Genomic DNA, 12,688 nt, shown 5'->3' with positions numbered 1-12,688 from the left:
CCCAGCTGCCTGCTGGAAGGGAACCAGCCCAGGCCCCGAAAGGCTGGCTTATTACAGAGATGAAGACATTTCTTTGTGACGGTGAAATGAAAGGCACTTACTGGATAAAACATGGGTCCGATGCTTTCCAGTACTCAGTGAATTGCATTCTTGGACATGAAAATTTCTTTCCTGTTTCTTGTATTTCTTTTGGAAATTACAACACCATTAGCTGAAACAGGGGCAGAAGACTTACAAGCTCTTGCTCTAACATGTAAACAGAGGAGGAACAGATGCAGGGAAGAAGAATTTCTGAAGTCACATATTTGTAAATCATAAGGCTTGTCAATGTGATGGATTATGTTGACTTGTCTTTACCAGTTGCATTAAATTATTACTAAATTAGCATTTCACCTCACTTTTTTTTTTTTTTTTTTTTAAGTAACAGCAGAGGCAAAGTCCAAAAGTATTTATTTCCAAATGAACTATTTGAAAAATATTGCCTTTTATCTGAACCCTAAAAATTGGTTGACTTGCTAGAATTAGTTTCTGGTGGATTAAATGCTCTACTATTTTGTTTTTATTTATGATCCTCTTACAGAAACTGTGGAAAAAAGTTATCCTTTCTATTTTATCAGGATTTCATGGTCCTGATCCTGAAACTCTGAACTCAGGAAAAACTTTAAATAAGCAGTTTCTGATTTGCAATGACTAAAAGTACTGGAGAAAATCTACTACTAAGCAGATTTAGATTTAAATAAATGCAAGAAATGGCTGAATATAACAATTACTTGCCACAACAGAAGTCTTTTTCAGATTCAAGTTTTTAAAGGTTAAGTGATTTGAAGGAAACTGCAGTAAAACACAGGAGGAGAAGGGAAGGAAAAATGGGAATAGAAATATGTTAGTCACAATTACTAGATCCTAAGGCAGCGAAAGCCACAGACAAAGATTTTATTGCTTTTCTGTGCGTTTCTTAAAGGAGTTAGGAAACAATAATTTATTTAAAGACAAAAAAGTCTCAAAAACATTATTTTCTTTGTGGGGAAAGTGTCTCTAGTTTGAATGTGATTCCAGTCTCACTGCGCCAGGCTTCTGTGCCAGGTGGCTTATCTGACAGGCAGTTTTTCATTATTAATTTTCTAGCCAGAAGCAATGGAATAGTAGCAAATCTTTATGAGGCAAATGATACAGAGTTATCAGGGTGTATTCCTAGTAGAGCAGAAAAAGGACTTTCCRTAATTTTGCCTGATCTTCTATTTATCTCTTTATACACAGTATCTGTACAGAATAAGATACCTTTAGGCTGTCACAGCTATCAGGCGTGGAATACTTCTGAGAATATGGAAATTCTCCCTTTTATAGTTACAATGGTGGTGGTGGGGAAATATGATAGCACATTAATGATTCTGTGATTCTTTGAGATGTTATTATGCAGATTGGTGAGAATCCTTTCATTAATGCAGAGTGGGGCAAAATACGCATAGTTAGCATGCTTTTTTTATTTCATATCAACACATACTGTAAAAATTACATCAAATACATTATATAAAATAGTTACAATATAAATGAGAGTCTCCAGACTGCACTAATGTGTCTGACACTTTCTCGTTTTACCACCCCGGTGAGTTATATCATGTCTCAATCTACTTCTTTTTAAAGCAGCATAATACAAATCAACAAATAAGACTAAAAGAAGAGGTAAACTGTCACTGAGTAGGTTTCTTAAAGAATTTTGTGAAACTTTCACATCCTTTTTTAATGGGAACCTAAATCTGTGCTTGTTTCAGTTAGAAAGCTATTCAATATTCCAATTCACTCACCATCTTTTTGGTTGTTTCTTGCTAAACTAGTTTGTCATACCTCTTTAGYAAATAAGTTACATGCACACATGATGGTTAACTCGAGATTTCTTGCAAATCACACACAACGTAGGAATTCAACTAAGTTTGGAAAGGACTTGCCACTGTTTATCAGTGGGAGCAGTGACAGTCAGGCTTAGAAATGGATTTCCTGGCTCCTTGTGCATGCTCGTTGAGTAAGACCTAATCAATATTTATCATTACAATTATGTAAGTATTTGTATTCTCATTTATCATCAGTATTCTTTTGGCTTCTATAGGTTATGTACCTTCAGCTCAGCAGAGTATGAAAGAAGAGTTCATGGACCTTTTTTCTTTTTCTGTATAAGCTGTGAATATTGAAGGTTAATGAAGTTTCTCATGCAGTCACAGACCTTCAAAATACTGTTATTAAGGGATTATTTTTGTAACGTGCAGCACGATCTCTTGATAGTATAGTATTTGGAACAGTGTGTGGCTTTGGGTTTCTTTTATAGTATTTTGAATTAAATTAGGAAAGTGCAACCTAATTCTTCAATTTAAGACCAGCAAATCCCAGTCTTCCTGTGTATATTAATAATCACATACAGCTGATTCAAGAAGCTCATCTTAGAATTTCTTAGTTATGTGAGGAAAATAGTGGAGCTTGCAAGCATTTAAGTAACCTAAAAATACTATCTATCTGAAATGTTATTCTTAATAATACCTATTCACATATATCTCAGTATATCAGGCTTTATGTTTGGAAAAGGTGCACGCGTGCACACACACACACACATGTGCACAGAGGAAGCAGTGGAAGTACTCTGAAATTTTGCTGTGCAGCTGAATTGGAATTTGGTGCAGTAAATTGATACTGGGAACGTTAGAGCCTTCTGAGTAGTTCTAGTTTAGACTCTCTGAGGGGGTCTCCAATTATTAAATCTCCCTTGTTCTTGAAAACCTTGTATATAGGCAGAAAGCAGCTTTAATTCAGAATACTTTGAAATTATTTGAGAGTCTAATTTTCTGCAGCATTTAGGGAGACTTGGTGCATATGCTTGAGAGTTTAGGATTCTTAAAACTACAGAACAAGTGAGACACTCCATTTAGTTAAAGTAATCACTTTGATTTGCATTCCCAGAAGCATGTGACGTATTTCAAAARCAGAATAAAATATAACTTTGAAATGTAATGTTATCTAATTATTATATTTGTCATTGATAAATATTTTCTATGTAGTTCATAATATTGGAAATCTTGCCATTTTCTCACTGATTCCGTGCCCCGTATAAGACACGTTTCTACCTCCTTTAAAATATTAACTTGGTCAATAGCATTTCCAGGAAGTGAGAACTTTGTTGATCTGGTTTCAGTTAGAAGCCCCAGGCTCTGGATGCATGGAAAGTAGCATTGTGAATGTAACTCCTGCCTTCTCTCAAGCCATTACAGTGTTCTTAATAATTTTCATGAAGCAAGGAGGTGGGTTTACAAGTATTTGTTCTAATGTTGTGTTGTTATGTATTACCAGAATTCACAACTAATAAAAGTGAAAATTACAGCAGTAAATACTGCCGTGCACGTATAATTCCACAGGAAGACACTGGCATCTGCAGTTCTTGGAAATGCACAACATACCATATGTAAAGCTTTCTGTTCACTTTATTTCTCTCATAGGTTCAGCCTCCTCCCACTTTCAGACACTAAATAACCAGCCTCTTTCTGTTTCAAATTTCTTGTAGATTGAGGAAATGCAGTGGGGTAAAGGAGTGCGTGAAATCCCGTCCTCAGTCTGCAGTCTGCCATGCAAACCTGGAGAGAGGAAGAAGATGGTCAAAGGGATGCCTTGCTGTTGGCACTGTGAGCTCTGCGATGGGTACCAGTACCAAGCTGATGAGGTGACTTGTTTGCTCTGCTCATATAACGAGCGACCCAATGAGAACCGGACTGGCTGCCGTTCAATACCCATTGTCAAGTTGGAATGGCATTCTCCGTGGGCAGTGATACCGGTCTTTTTGGCTATGCTTGGAATTATTGCCACCATTTTTGTAATGGCAACGTTCATTCGATATAATGACACTCCCATTGTCCGGGCATCCGGAAGGGAACTCAGCTATGTCCTATTAACAGGAATATTTCTTTGTTACATAATTACTTTCCTGATGATTGCCAAACCAAATGTTGCAGTGTGCTCCTTCCGGCGTATCTTCTTGGGCTTGGGAATGTGCATCAGCTATGCAGCCCTGTTAACTAAAACAAACCGCATCTACCGCATATTTGAACAGGGCAAAAAATCAGTGACAGCACCTAGGCTTATAAGCCCAACATCACAGCTGGCAATCACGTCGAGTTTAATATCTGTTCAGCTTCTGGGTGTCTTTATTTGGTTTGCTGTTGACCCACCCAACATCATCATAGATTATGATGAGCAGAAAACTATGAACCCTGATCAAGCCAGAGGAGTTCTCAAATGTGACATTACGGATCTACAAATCATTTGTTCCTTGGGGTATAGCATTCTTCTAATGGTTACGTGTACTGTGTATGCCATCAAGACTCGGGGTGTCCCAGAGAATTTTAATGAAGCTAAACCCATTGGATTCACAATGTACACTACCTGTATAGTGTGGCTTGCCTTCATTCCAATATTTTTTGGCACTGCTCAGTCAGCTGAAAAGGTAGGTGAAAATGAGCAAATGTGYTTCTGATATATCATGATTCATTGAAGTTATAAATTATGCATTAAAGTTTAAACAGATTTAAGAATGAGCTACCCAGTTAAACTCATTACTGAGATGTGCAATATATAGGACTACTTTCTTTTTCCAGTTAACTGGTGGGCTAGCCATTTGATAAACTGACAAATGAACAATAGCACTCAGATGAGCCATTAGTTTTATTGTTGCATCCATTTCAGTAGTATCTTTTCAGTAGTCAAAATGGGAATTAGCTGTCATATCACCCAAAGAGACAGCTCTTAGCTAAATCATTTTGATCACAAGATAAAAGCTACGAATGTGTCAAAAAGTACTCTTGTAGATGTCTGCACTTCTGGAGTTCAGCTCTGGGGGCAGTGAGTAGTTGTCTGATGAGTGCTCCGCTTCACAAATAGCAGCCTCGGGGCATATTTGCACCGCAGGGTAAATAGTCTGTCATGAGCTCCAGATGCTGAGGCTAGATTGACACTGTTATCTGCACTAGTTGTGCAGATTAACTAGCTCAGGTGGATTTACCCTAGCTCATGGCATGGATATAGCCAGAGACCGGGAGTGAAATGCTGAATTGCCTGTCTTCACAAGCCACTTGCATTTAAGCCAGTGGAGTTCCTTTACTAAAAGCCAGTCCAAAATGTTACAAATATACTACTTAGGAAAAAGCATCCAAACATTGGGATTTAATCCATTATTCAGATTATTATAAAAATGAATTATTCCAAAGTGATCTCAAACTCAATTAAAAGATTCCCATTAGCTTTAAAAGGCTTTGGAGGTGGCTCAACATGTCTTTGCAGTTTTATCTTTTTCTTACAAAGCTCACATGCACTTAACTTGCAGTTCCATCCATGGACACAGTGAGCATCTTAGGAAAGGAACTAGATAGCTTAGGAAAATATGCCCCTACAAGCAAAGCAAAGACATGCACGTGAAGAGATGCAAAAAGTGGTCAACTTTGGGCTTTACTGCCAATAGAAGTCAGTTTTAAAGGACTTTTTGTTAATTTAAAAGTACAGGATAAATCAAATTAGCTCTGCTGAAGCTAGTAGAACTGTTCCAGTTACCTGGGATCCTGACCCAGTGTTTTGGAGTTGATGCTGTTAATGATTTAGACACAAACATTAGCATCCTTGCTTTTTCCTTGCGCGAAGTAAAAAGGAGAAAGTTAGTCCCTTCTTGCCATTATGCTTAGTAATGCAGATGATAGCCCTGGAGAAGGAAGGCAAAAAACAACTGAAAGTATGTTTCATTTTCCAAAGCATTATCCAAAGCAAGTGAAAAACTTTTCAGATTTGCCCTTAAAAAGGGGGACATTCAGTTGTGCTGTGCATTTTGAATAAGCAGTATTCAAGAAATGAAAAATCAATCAGATATTACAACATATACGGCAAAGTCAAATTCTGAATAACTGAACATTATGCTTTTGGTTGCCTCCTGTGTCTTAGGCCCTTTCTGCATTTCCCTGTTGCTGCCAAAGTAGCTCCAGCTGATGCTTGGGGATACCAGTCTGATAGCTGTGATTTCAAAGTGATTTGGCAAATACATGGAGAAATGGAAGTATTAGGCTGTACTAAGTTGTTCTCAGAACATTGTGCCCTCCCCAGCCATGACCCTGTCTTCTTAAAAGAGCATGGAAACAAGCCACGTGTACACTGAGCAGTAATGATCCAAAGTAGGGTATAGATTTAGCACTTTAGATGCCTTTTACCAGCTCTCTAAATGAACACATTTACTGTACTCTAGGACCTAGACTTAGCGAGTCAGAGCTCCTCCTTAATCCATGTGTTGACTAGGCCTTTTGTGTTGACTAGGCAATTCTGAAGGCATGCAGCCAGCCAAAACGAAGCAACAGAAATATGTACTTGTGCACAATCTAGACAGAAAAGCAAGGTAATCTACTTCACTTCAAATGTTTTCACAGAGATTTTGCATGGATTAAGTAGTGTACTGTCAGTTATCCTCACTTACTATACCCAAACTTCCTTGTGTAGGAAGGAGCTTTGGCTTCTTGCTCCTTTTCTCTCTGTATCTTCGTTTAACACTTATCTTTAACATAAGACTAGGGCAAGCTTACTAATATGGGTAGAGTTATATCATGATAGAAGGGATATCACTTCCAAATTTGTACATATTGAAGTCATGAATTATTGAAATAGCATCTCAGTAAGATAAACATTGTTCAGATAGGTCCATACTTCGATTGTGAGAATTTTATTCTTCATAATTCAAGAGGTTTGTCATACAGAGATGCACAATTTGTTGCAGCCTCAGTTTAGTGGTGCATGAAGTGATACCCCAGTAGAGGTAATGTATCAGAGAGGTTGTGGAGGTACATGTGGTTCCTCAAATACTGTCTCACATCTGCTCTTCAGGCAGTCACTACATCCCTAAAGGGAAATCATTTAAACTGGAAAAGTCTCACAAAGTCTTGTCGAGTCTCACCAATATTTCAAATCCTTCAGCTCTCCCTGTTGAGGGAGAGATAAGAACAAGCGTAAGCAGCTTTGAACACAGTAGGGTCCATTTGTGACTTCGTTCCGCTGCAGCAAGTGCAATGTAGTGTTTGTGGTGTTTGCCTGGGAATGCCATGGGTCTGCAGGTGGCAACAATCAAGTGGTGATTTAAACTGTTGCCTGCAAAGATCTAACCAGATAATAGAAAGCTCCAGATTATCTCAAAGGCTGCTGCCAGAATTGAAAATCACTTAGAGTTTTGGATTTCCATGTAGTTGTAGAGCTAAATTAATTAACTAGTGCTTCTTTGAAAGCATGAAATTCATGTGCAAATTCATGTACTACATCAAAAGAGGTGGTTACTTACTTAGTCTGAGACAGCACAGAAGATGGTACTAGAAAAAGCAAATAATCTTTCAGATTCTGTGCTTAAAGCAAGCCTTCCGTGTCGGCCGATGGGAGAACACCCTTCGCTGTTCATGAAGGCATGGTTGTGCAGGTACTCCTCGAGTATGGCTAAAGTTTCCCTGTGATTCCTTATACATAGGGTCCTTTATTCTATCCAACAAGCAGCTCAGCAYGATCATACTTGTGCCACATGCATACATGCAAAATAGGTGAATGTAGCTATGTATTCCCCAGCAGATGGTCTATCTTGCTCCTATATCGTATAGTCATTGCCTGATACAGGCTGTAATGTTCAAGCAGTAACATGTCAAATTTGAATGCCCTACCTCTCTACCTATGGATTTGTTGGGGTTTTCTTCCCACTCCAGAAAAACCTTCTTGTCTACAGAGATCAATCTGCAGTAATTTTAATTCTTTATTTTGTTTTCTCTCCCCCCCCCCTTTTTTTTTTTTTTTTTGAATTGTACTTTTTTGTGATTGCTTGTGGTTTCCTGACAGATATTTTCTGTGGAAAAGATTGTATGGAAGCTTAGCCACCTAAGTCTTAACTGGAATGAAAGTTGCATCTGCTGAAAATTTCATGCAAGACAGTCTTTTAAACTGAGAAATGGTGCTATATATAATGTTATGATTTTCATTGTATGGACTTGTTTTATCTTAGCAATAAATACACACATAATGTCATTTGGTAGGAAACATATTGACAGTACTGTTTACAGCAGTCTGGAGGGAGGTGGTGTGGGTTTTGAGGTAGGTCAGATATCAAAGAGCTTGTAGTATAGGATAGCACTAAAAACACTCAGAAGGTATGCAAGGTGGCCTGTGAAAAGAGTTTATCCCTGTCCTTTTCAGGGCTTGCGTTTAGTCGGACAGTTTCTTCTCTGCTGGTTACGCTCTCAGGAAGTGCGGAGCCAGCTGCACTGCACAGGCTTTGCCTGCTAAAGTAGCGGGGTGTGTCCGGTGGGGGGTGAACACCTGCACAAGGGAGGATTCACSGTTCCTTGAGTTTCTTCGGCTTGGATGCAGCATTCACGTATCCATTTGGTCAGACCTGTGAAACTGTGTCGTTGTCTAGGGGCTTCTGAGGTATTTTTCTGTAGCTATTAGCATATATGCTAAAAYATGTGGTACCTTTTGCTCAGCAACTGTGACACAGTACTTGGCACTGGAATCGGAGCACGTCCTTACTCAGAAGGATTCTTCCTTGAAGATGCATTTGGTAGAAAGCCATTGAATATGGAGGCAGCTAGTTCCTACTGAGCGCAGCGGGTCGCTTAGCAGTGAACTCTGATTAGCTTTACTGATGCAGACTGCCCACAGCAGCGGTGCCCGTGGTGGCCGGGGGGAGAGCTGGCAGCATTCGCTCCCTGCCTGCAGCCGGCAAGGTGCTTTGATCTTGCTCAGCCTGTTAACCTGTACCTTTGCAGAGGGACTGTATAGATGAAATGCTGGCTTTACTCATCTGATGTAATTGTTTTTGACAACAAAACTATTTTAAATTCTCAGTGGATGTGTGGGTATCTTACCAGAAATAAAGTGGCCTCAAAGAACTGTTAAGCCAATTACAGGAGTCATAGTTTCATGCTGGAGTCAATAYAAAATGGCACTTGAAAAGAGCATAGATTGCTCTGTAAGGTCAGGTGAAGCACAACGAAATCAATAAGCCAAATTGAGTCAAAATATTAGCGTACAAAAGTAAAAGTATAGGAATGAATGCGAGATGCCTGTGTAAGAACATATTCCTCTGGAAGCTTCTGGTTTTCACTCTGCCTGTGCAGAGTGCTCTGCTCTGGATCATAACTGTCCCCTGGCAATATTTGCTGTTTATTTGTTAATCAATTTGTACTTTGGTYGTCTCTTTCTGGTTTTAAATCAGTCTTCTTCTGTGTGTCCAGTAGCGATGGGTAAGCGTGTGCAGCACGTGGCGTTGTGAGGCTTAGCAGTGCCAGGGGCCGACAGGGGCCCGGCCATGCGAGGCGGCGTGTGGCTCTGCTCCCGGCTGGGCCGTGTCCCCGCGTAGGACACAACATAGTCCCTCAGACTTCAGAGTGAAGTTGGGTTCTCTTGCAGTGCAGTCACGTTCAAACACTGTTTCAGAAGATGTATCTTAGATCTACATAGTTTCACAAAGTYGCACCTTTTCAGTTCTCTTTGTTTTGATTACATTCCTCTTGCAGACGTTGTGCAGAGAAAGAGCGTCACAGAACTTGTGGTACATTCTAACACAACTTGGAAATGCTTAGCAATTCGTAAGTGACACTAACAGTTTGCTTTTTTATTATTACTGTCTCTTAATGTAAATATTTTTAAAACTTACACCTCTGAGAATTATCTGAGGCAACATCTTTATTTGTTTATATATATTAAAAGCAAAGAAAAATGAAGCAAAGAAGGAGGAAAAGCATCTGTAGTTAAATCAATGTGATAGGTAGAGAGATCTTAAAACATTATTTTGCCTTTTCTGCATCTAAAAAATCATCAGTTTATTGTCAGGAAAAACAACACTTTCCAATACTTTTTTTTTTTCCATTTTTTTGTTTTTAGTATATTATTGTTGTATTTCTGATTAAGTGAATACTAAAAGGTAGCCAAGACTGGCAAACAGAAATATACCTTCCAAACCTATGCCTAACATCTGCAGTCAATGCATTCAGAATCAATAGTAACAGAAAATTTTCTTCATTCAGACTGACACAAACTCTCCCAGTCCATGAGCAAAAAGCAGCGTGTCCTTTGCATGTGGTTACCCTGTGGAGAAGTGATGTTATGGTGAGGGGCTGGCTGAGCAGCGAGCTATGTTAGCACTGAGTTCTGGCGTGATGAGGGATACCCTTGGGCCTAGTCCAGGACAGATTCAGGTTAAAGGAATTAATTTTGATTTTTCTTTTCTTTCTCTCTCTTTTTTTTTTTTTTTTTTTTGGGGGGGGGGAATAAGATCTCTGTGCCAACTTTTGTACCATGACTAGCAGTTGTAAAAGATGGAGGTTTATTTCACTGGAGACTTTCAGAGCAAACAGAGCTCCTCCTTGGTGCTTCCTCGAAGATCACAGTCATAGGAGTCTCTTCACAGTGTAGTGGCAAAGCCTAAATAAGCAGCAGTCTTCAGGTGAATGCTTCATGCATTTCCTTCTCCTTGTTTGCAGGAAAACCTCCTAAGAAGATAGCTGAGGTAAATAGTGTATCTCATATTTAAAGTAAGTTTTTGGATATGATTTTGGAGATTTTTTTAATTTGGACAGGAAGGGTACAGTGAGAGACTACACAAATGCTGAATTTCAGTACATTGTTGGTATTCAGAGCAGGATAATGGTGCAGGAGAAATTGCTTGCTTGTTTGTTTTTAATAGTCTCATTTGTTTTTTTTTTTTTTTTTTCCTGTCACTATCTTCATCCTTTCTTTTTACAATGTTCATCTTTGATTATCCAGGCTTTGTGAAATCACAAATTTTCTTCTCCTATGGTTATTTAGTATTATCATGTATATATACTGTTGCTTAAATTAAATTCCCTGAATCTCTAGAATGTAATACTGAAAAAATTAGATCCCCTTACCAGGAAACCTGCTTAATGTAGTAGACATGCCAGAATCCACTTGGGCACTTAGGTTCCTGGAAATACAGTGCTGCCTTTCATCACTACACAAGGACATTTGGCACTTTATTCAGAAGGCTTGCATAACTTTTAGTATGTACAGATACATGGCTTCCTGTGACTGTGCTCTTAATATTTTGAAGAAGGGATGCAATTTGGAAACCTGCTGGATCTGTACCTGTTAGATTAAGAGGAATCATTGTCTCCCCAGGTTTGAAGTCTGTATCTGCACTCTTTAACTATGTAGATGTGTAGTTGGCCATGTTAAATATTCCCCTAAGATCTTATTTTCTCAAATTATATTATTGAAATACTACGCAGGGATATGTCTTCATTATATTTTTATGTTTCATGGAGATTTTATTGCCCACTAGCTATGATTCCTTCTATTTAGTAATTGGTAAGACTGAATTAATACATTTCTGCATATGTCTGCAACCCCGTAATAACTGTCAACATACTGCTGAATACGTTATCCAAATGGGATTTTTTCCTGAAGTATTTTAAGTATTTCTTAAAGTAGAATTGTAATTGTGACTCTAAATGAGCGGTGATGGTTTCTCCACCAGTATAGTGTGGTCTTTCTGCTGCAGACGCGTTGACCATATGTTCTTCATTTTCCATCAGCTTGCTTTTCCTTCCAGATTGAATGAAACTCTGTCATATTTTTTCAATACAATACAGCCTCTGTGAAATCTGAAGTCCTTAATCCCATCTACTTTTCCATCTCCCTACCTATTTCTCTATTATATTTTTAAATGCCCTTTTTATTCAAATCAATAAGCAAGGTAAGTCAGGTATATTTGGCAGCAATATTTTTACTTACTGTGTTGAATGTTACATAAATACTATAATTTGAAGGCACACAGAAAGTGGATTCTTACTCAGATTAAATAATGCCACATTAATGTGATAGTCCTTAAGTACATATTCTGTTTTTTGGTGAAACTAAGTTATCCTTCTGTTCTCTGTAATACAAATACTGATTAACCAGGTAGGACACACATTTATTTTCTCCCCCAGGAACACTTGAAATGACAGTTGCTATAGCRACTATACATATGTGGATTTTGGAGTTATGAGGATTTTAATGCAACATTTGTTAGAGTTTCATTGTAGGATGGTGGAAAAAATCAGGCTTTGAAGCTCATATATAATATGACTGTGAATATACCGTAATTTGGAGCACATAGAAGGAAAATTGTGAATTGTAGCTTACATTTACATTACAAAAAAATGTAATTTATAACCCTTTGAAACGAATAGCTTTAAATAATGGCAATGATTTACTCTTTATATTCCCTTGCATTTCAAAACACAAATGAAGACTGGTTATAATAGTAGCTGCATAAAAATTTTTTACCAAAAATACTCATTTCTCTCATCATTATGTTTTCAGTACCTGTTAGGAATCTGTGTGTTCAGATACTGAAGTTTGTAAATTTATTCAGCCTCACGACTGTATCTCTGAAGAAATCATGAAATTTAATGGTCTGACCCGTAGAATGCTTCTGAGACAAGCCTGTACAGAAGAGCATCTTTACTTAATTTCAGTTAAGGCCTTCAGCCTGGAGGCCCTCTAAGAAAAGAATATACTATAAATTCCACTTTTGTGTAGTATTGGGTTATTTGAAATGAGAGCCTAGTGTTTCATCTTAATTAAGAAAATTAAGTGTTCTTTGAAATGTACGAATGAAGAACAAATCAGTGGATTTTTTTTTTTT

The 12,688-nt window shown here is 38.2% G+C and overlaps 1 protein-coding gene across 3 annotated transcripts in view; it reads left to right on the top strand.

The window, feature by feature from the left end:
- Positions 1 to 12,688, top strand: part of GRM7 (glutamate metabotropic receptor 7) — a 359,963-nt gene that overhangs the window by 251,705 nt on the left and 95,570 nt on the right. For all 3 annotated transcript variants that reach the window (XR_014895237.1, XM_085300020.1, XM_085300019.1), the window contains exon 8: positions 3,542 to 4,477. Coding sequence is in view for 2 of the 3 variants with exons in the window: in XM_085300020.1 (XP_085156146.1) it covers positions 3,542 to 4,477 (936 nt within the window). In the remaining variant the exon portion in view is untranslated. The remainder of the gene's footprint in view (positions 1 to 3,541; positions 4,478 to 12,688) is intronic.

Source organism: Rhea americana, unplaced genomic scaffold, assembly GCF_003343005.1.
Source record: "Rhea americana isolate MKP2758 unplaced genomic scaffold, rheAme1 scaffold_16, whole genome shotgun sequence".
Classification (NCBI taxonomy): Eukaryota; Metazoa; Chordata; class Aves; order Rheiformes; family Rheidae; genus Rhea; species Rhea americana.
Note: the sequence above shows the minus strand (reverse complement) of the source record. Positions and strands in the feature narration are given on the sequence as shown.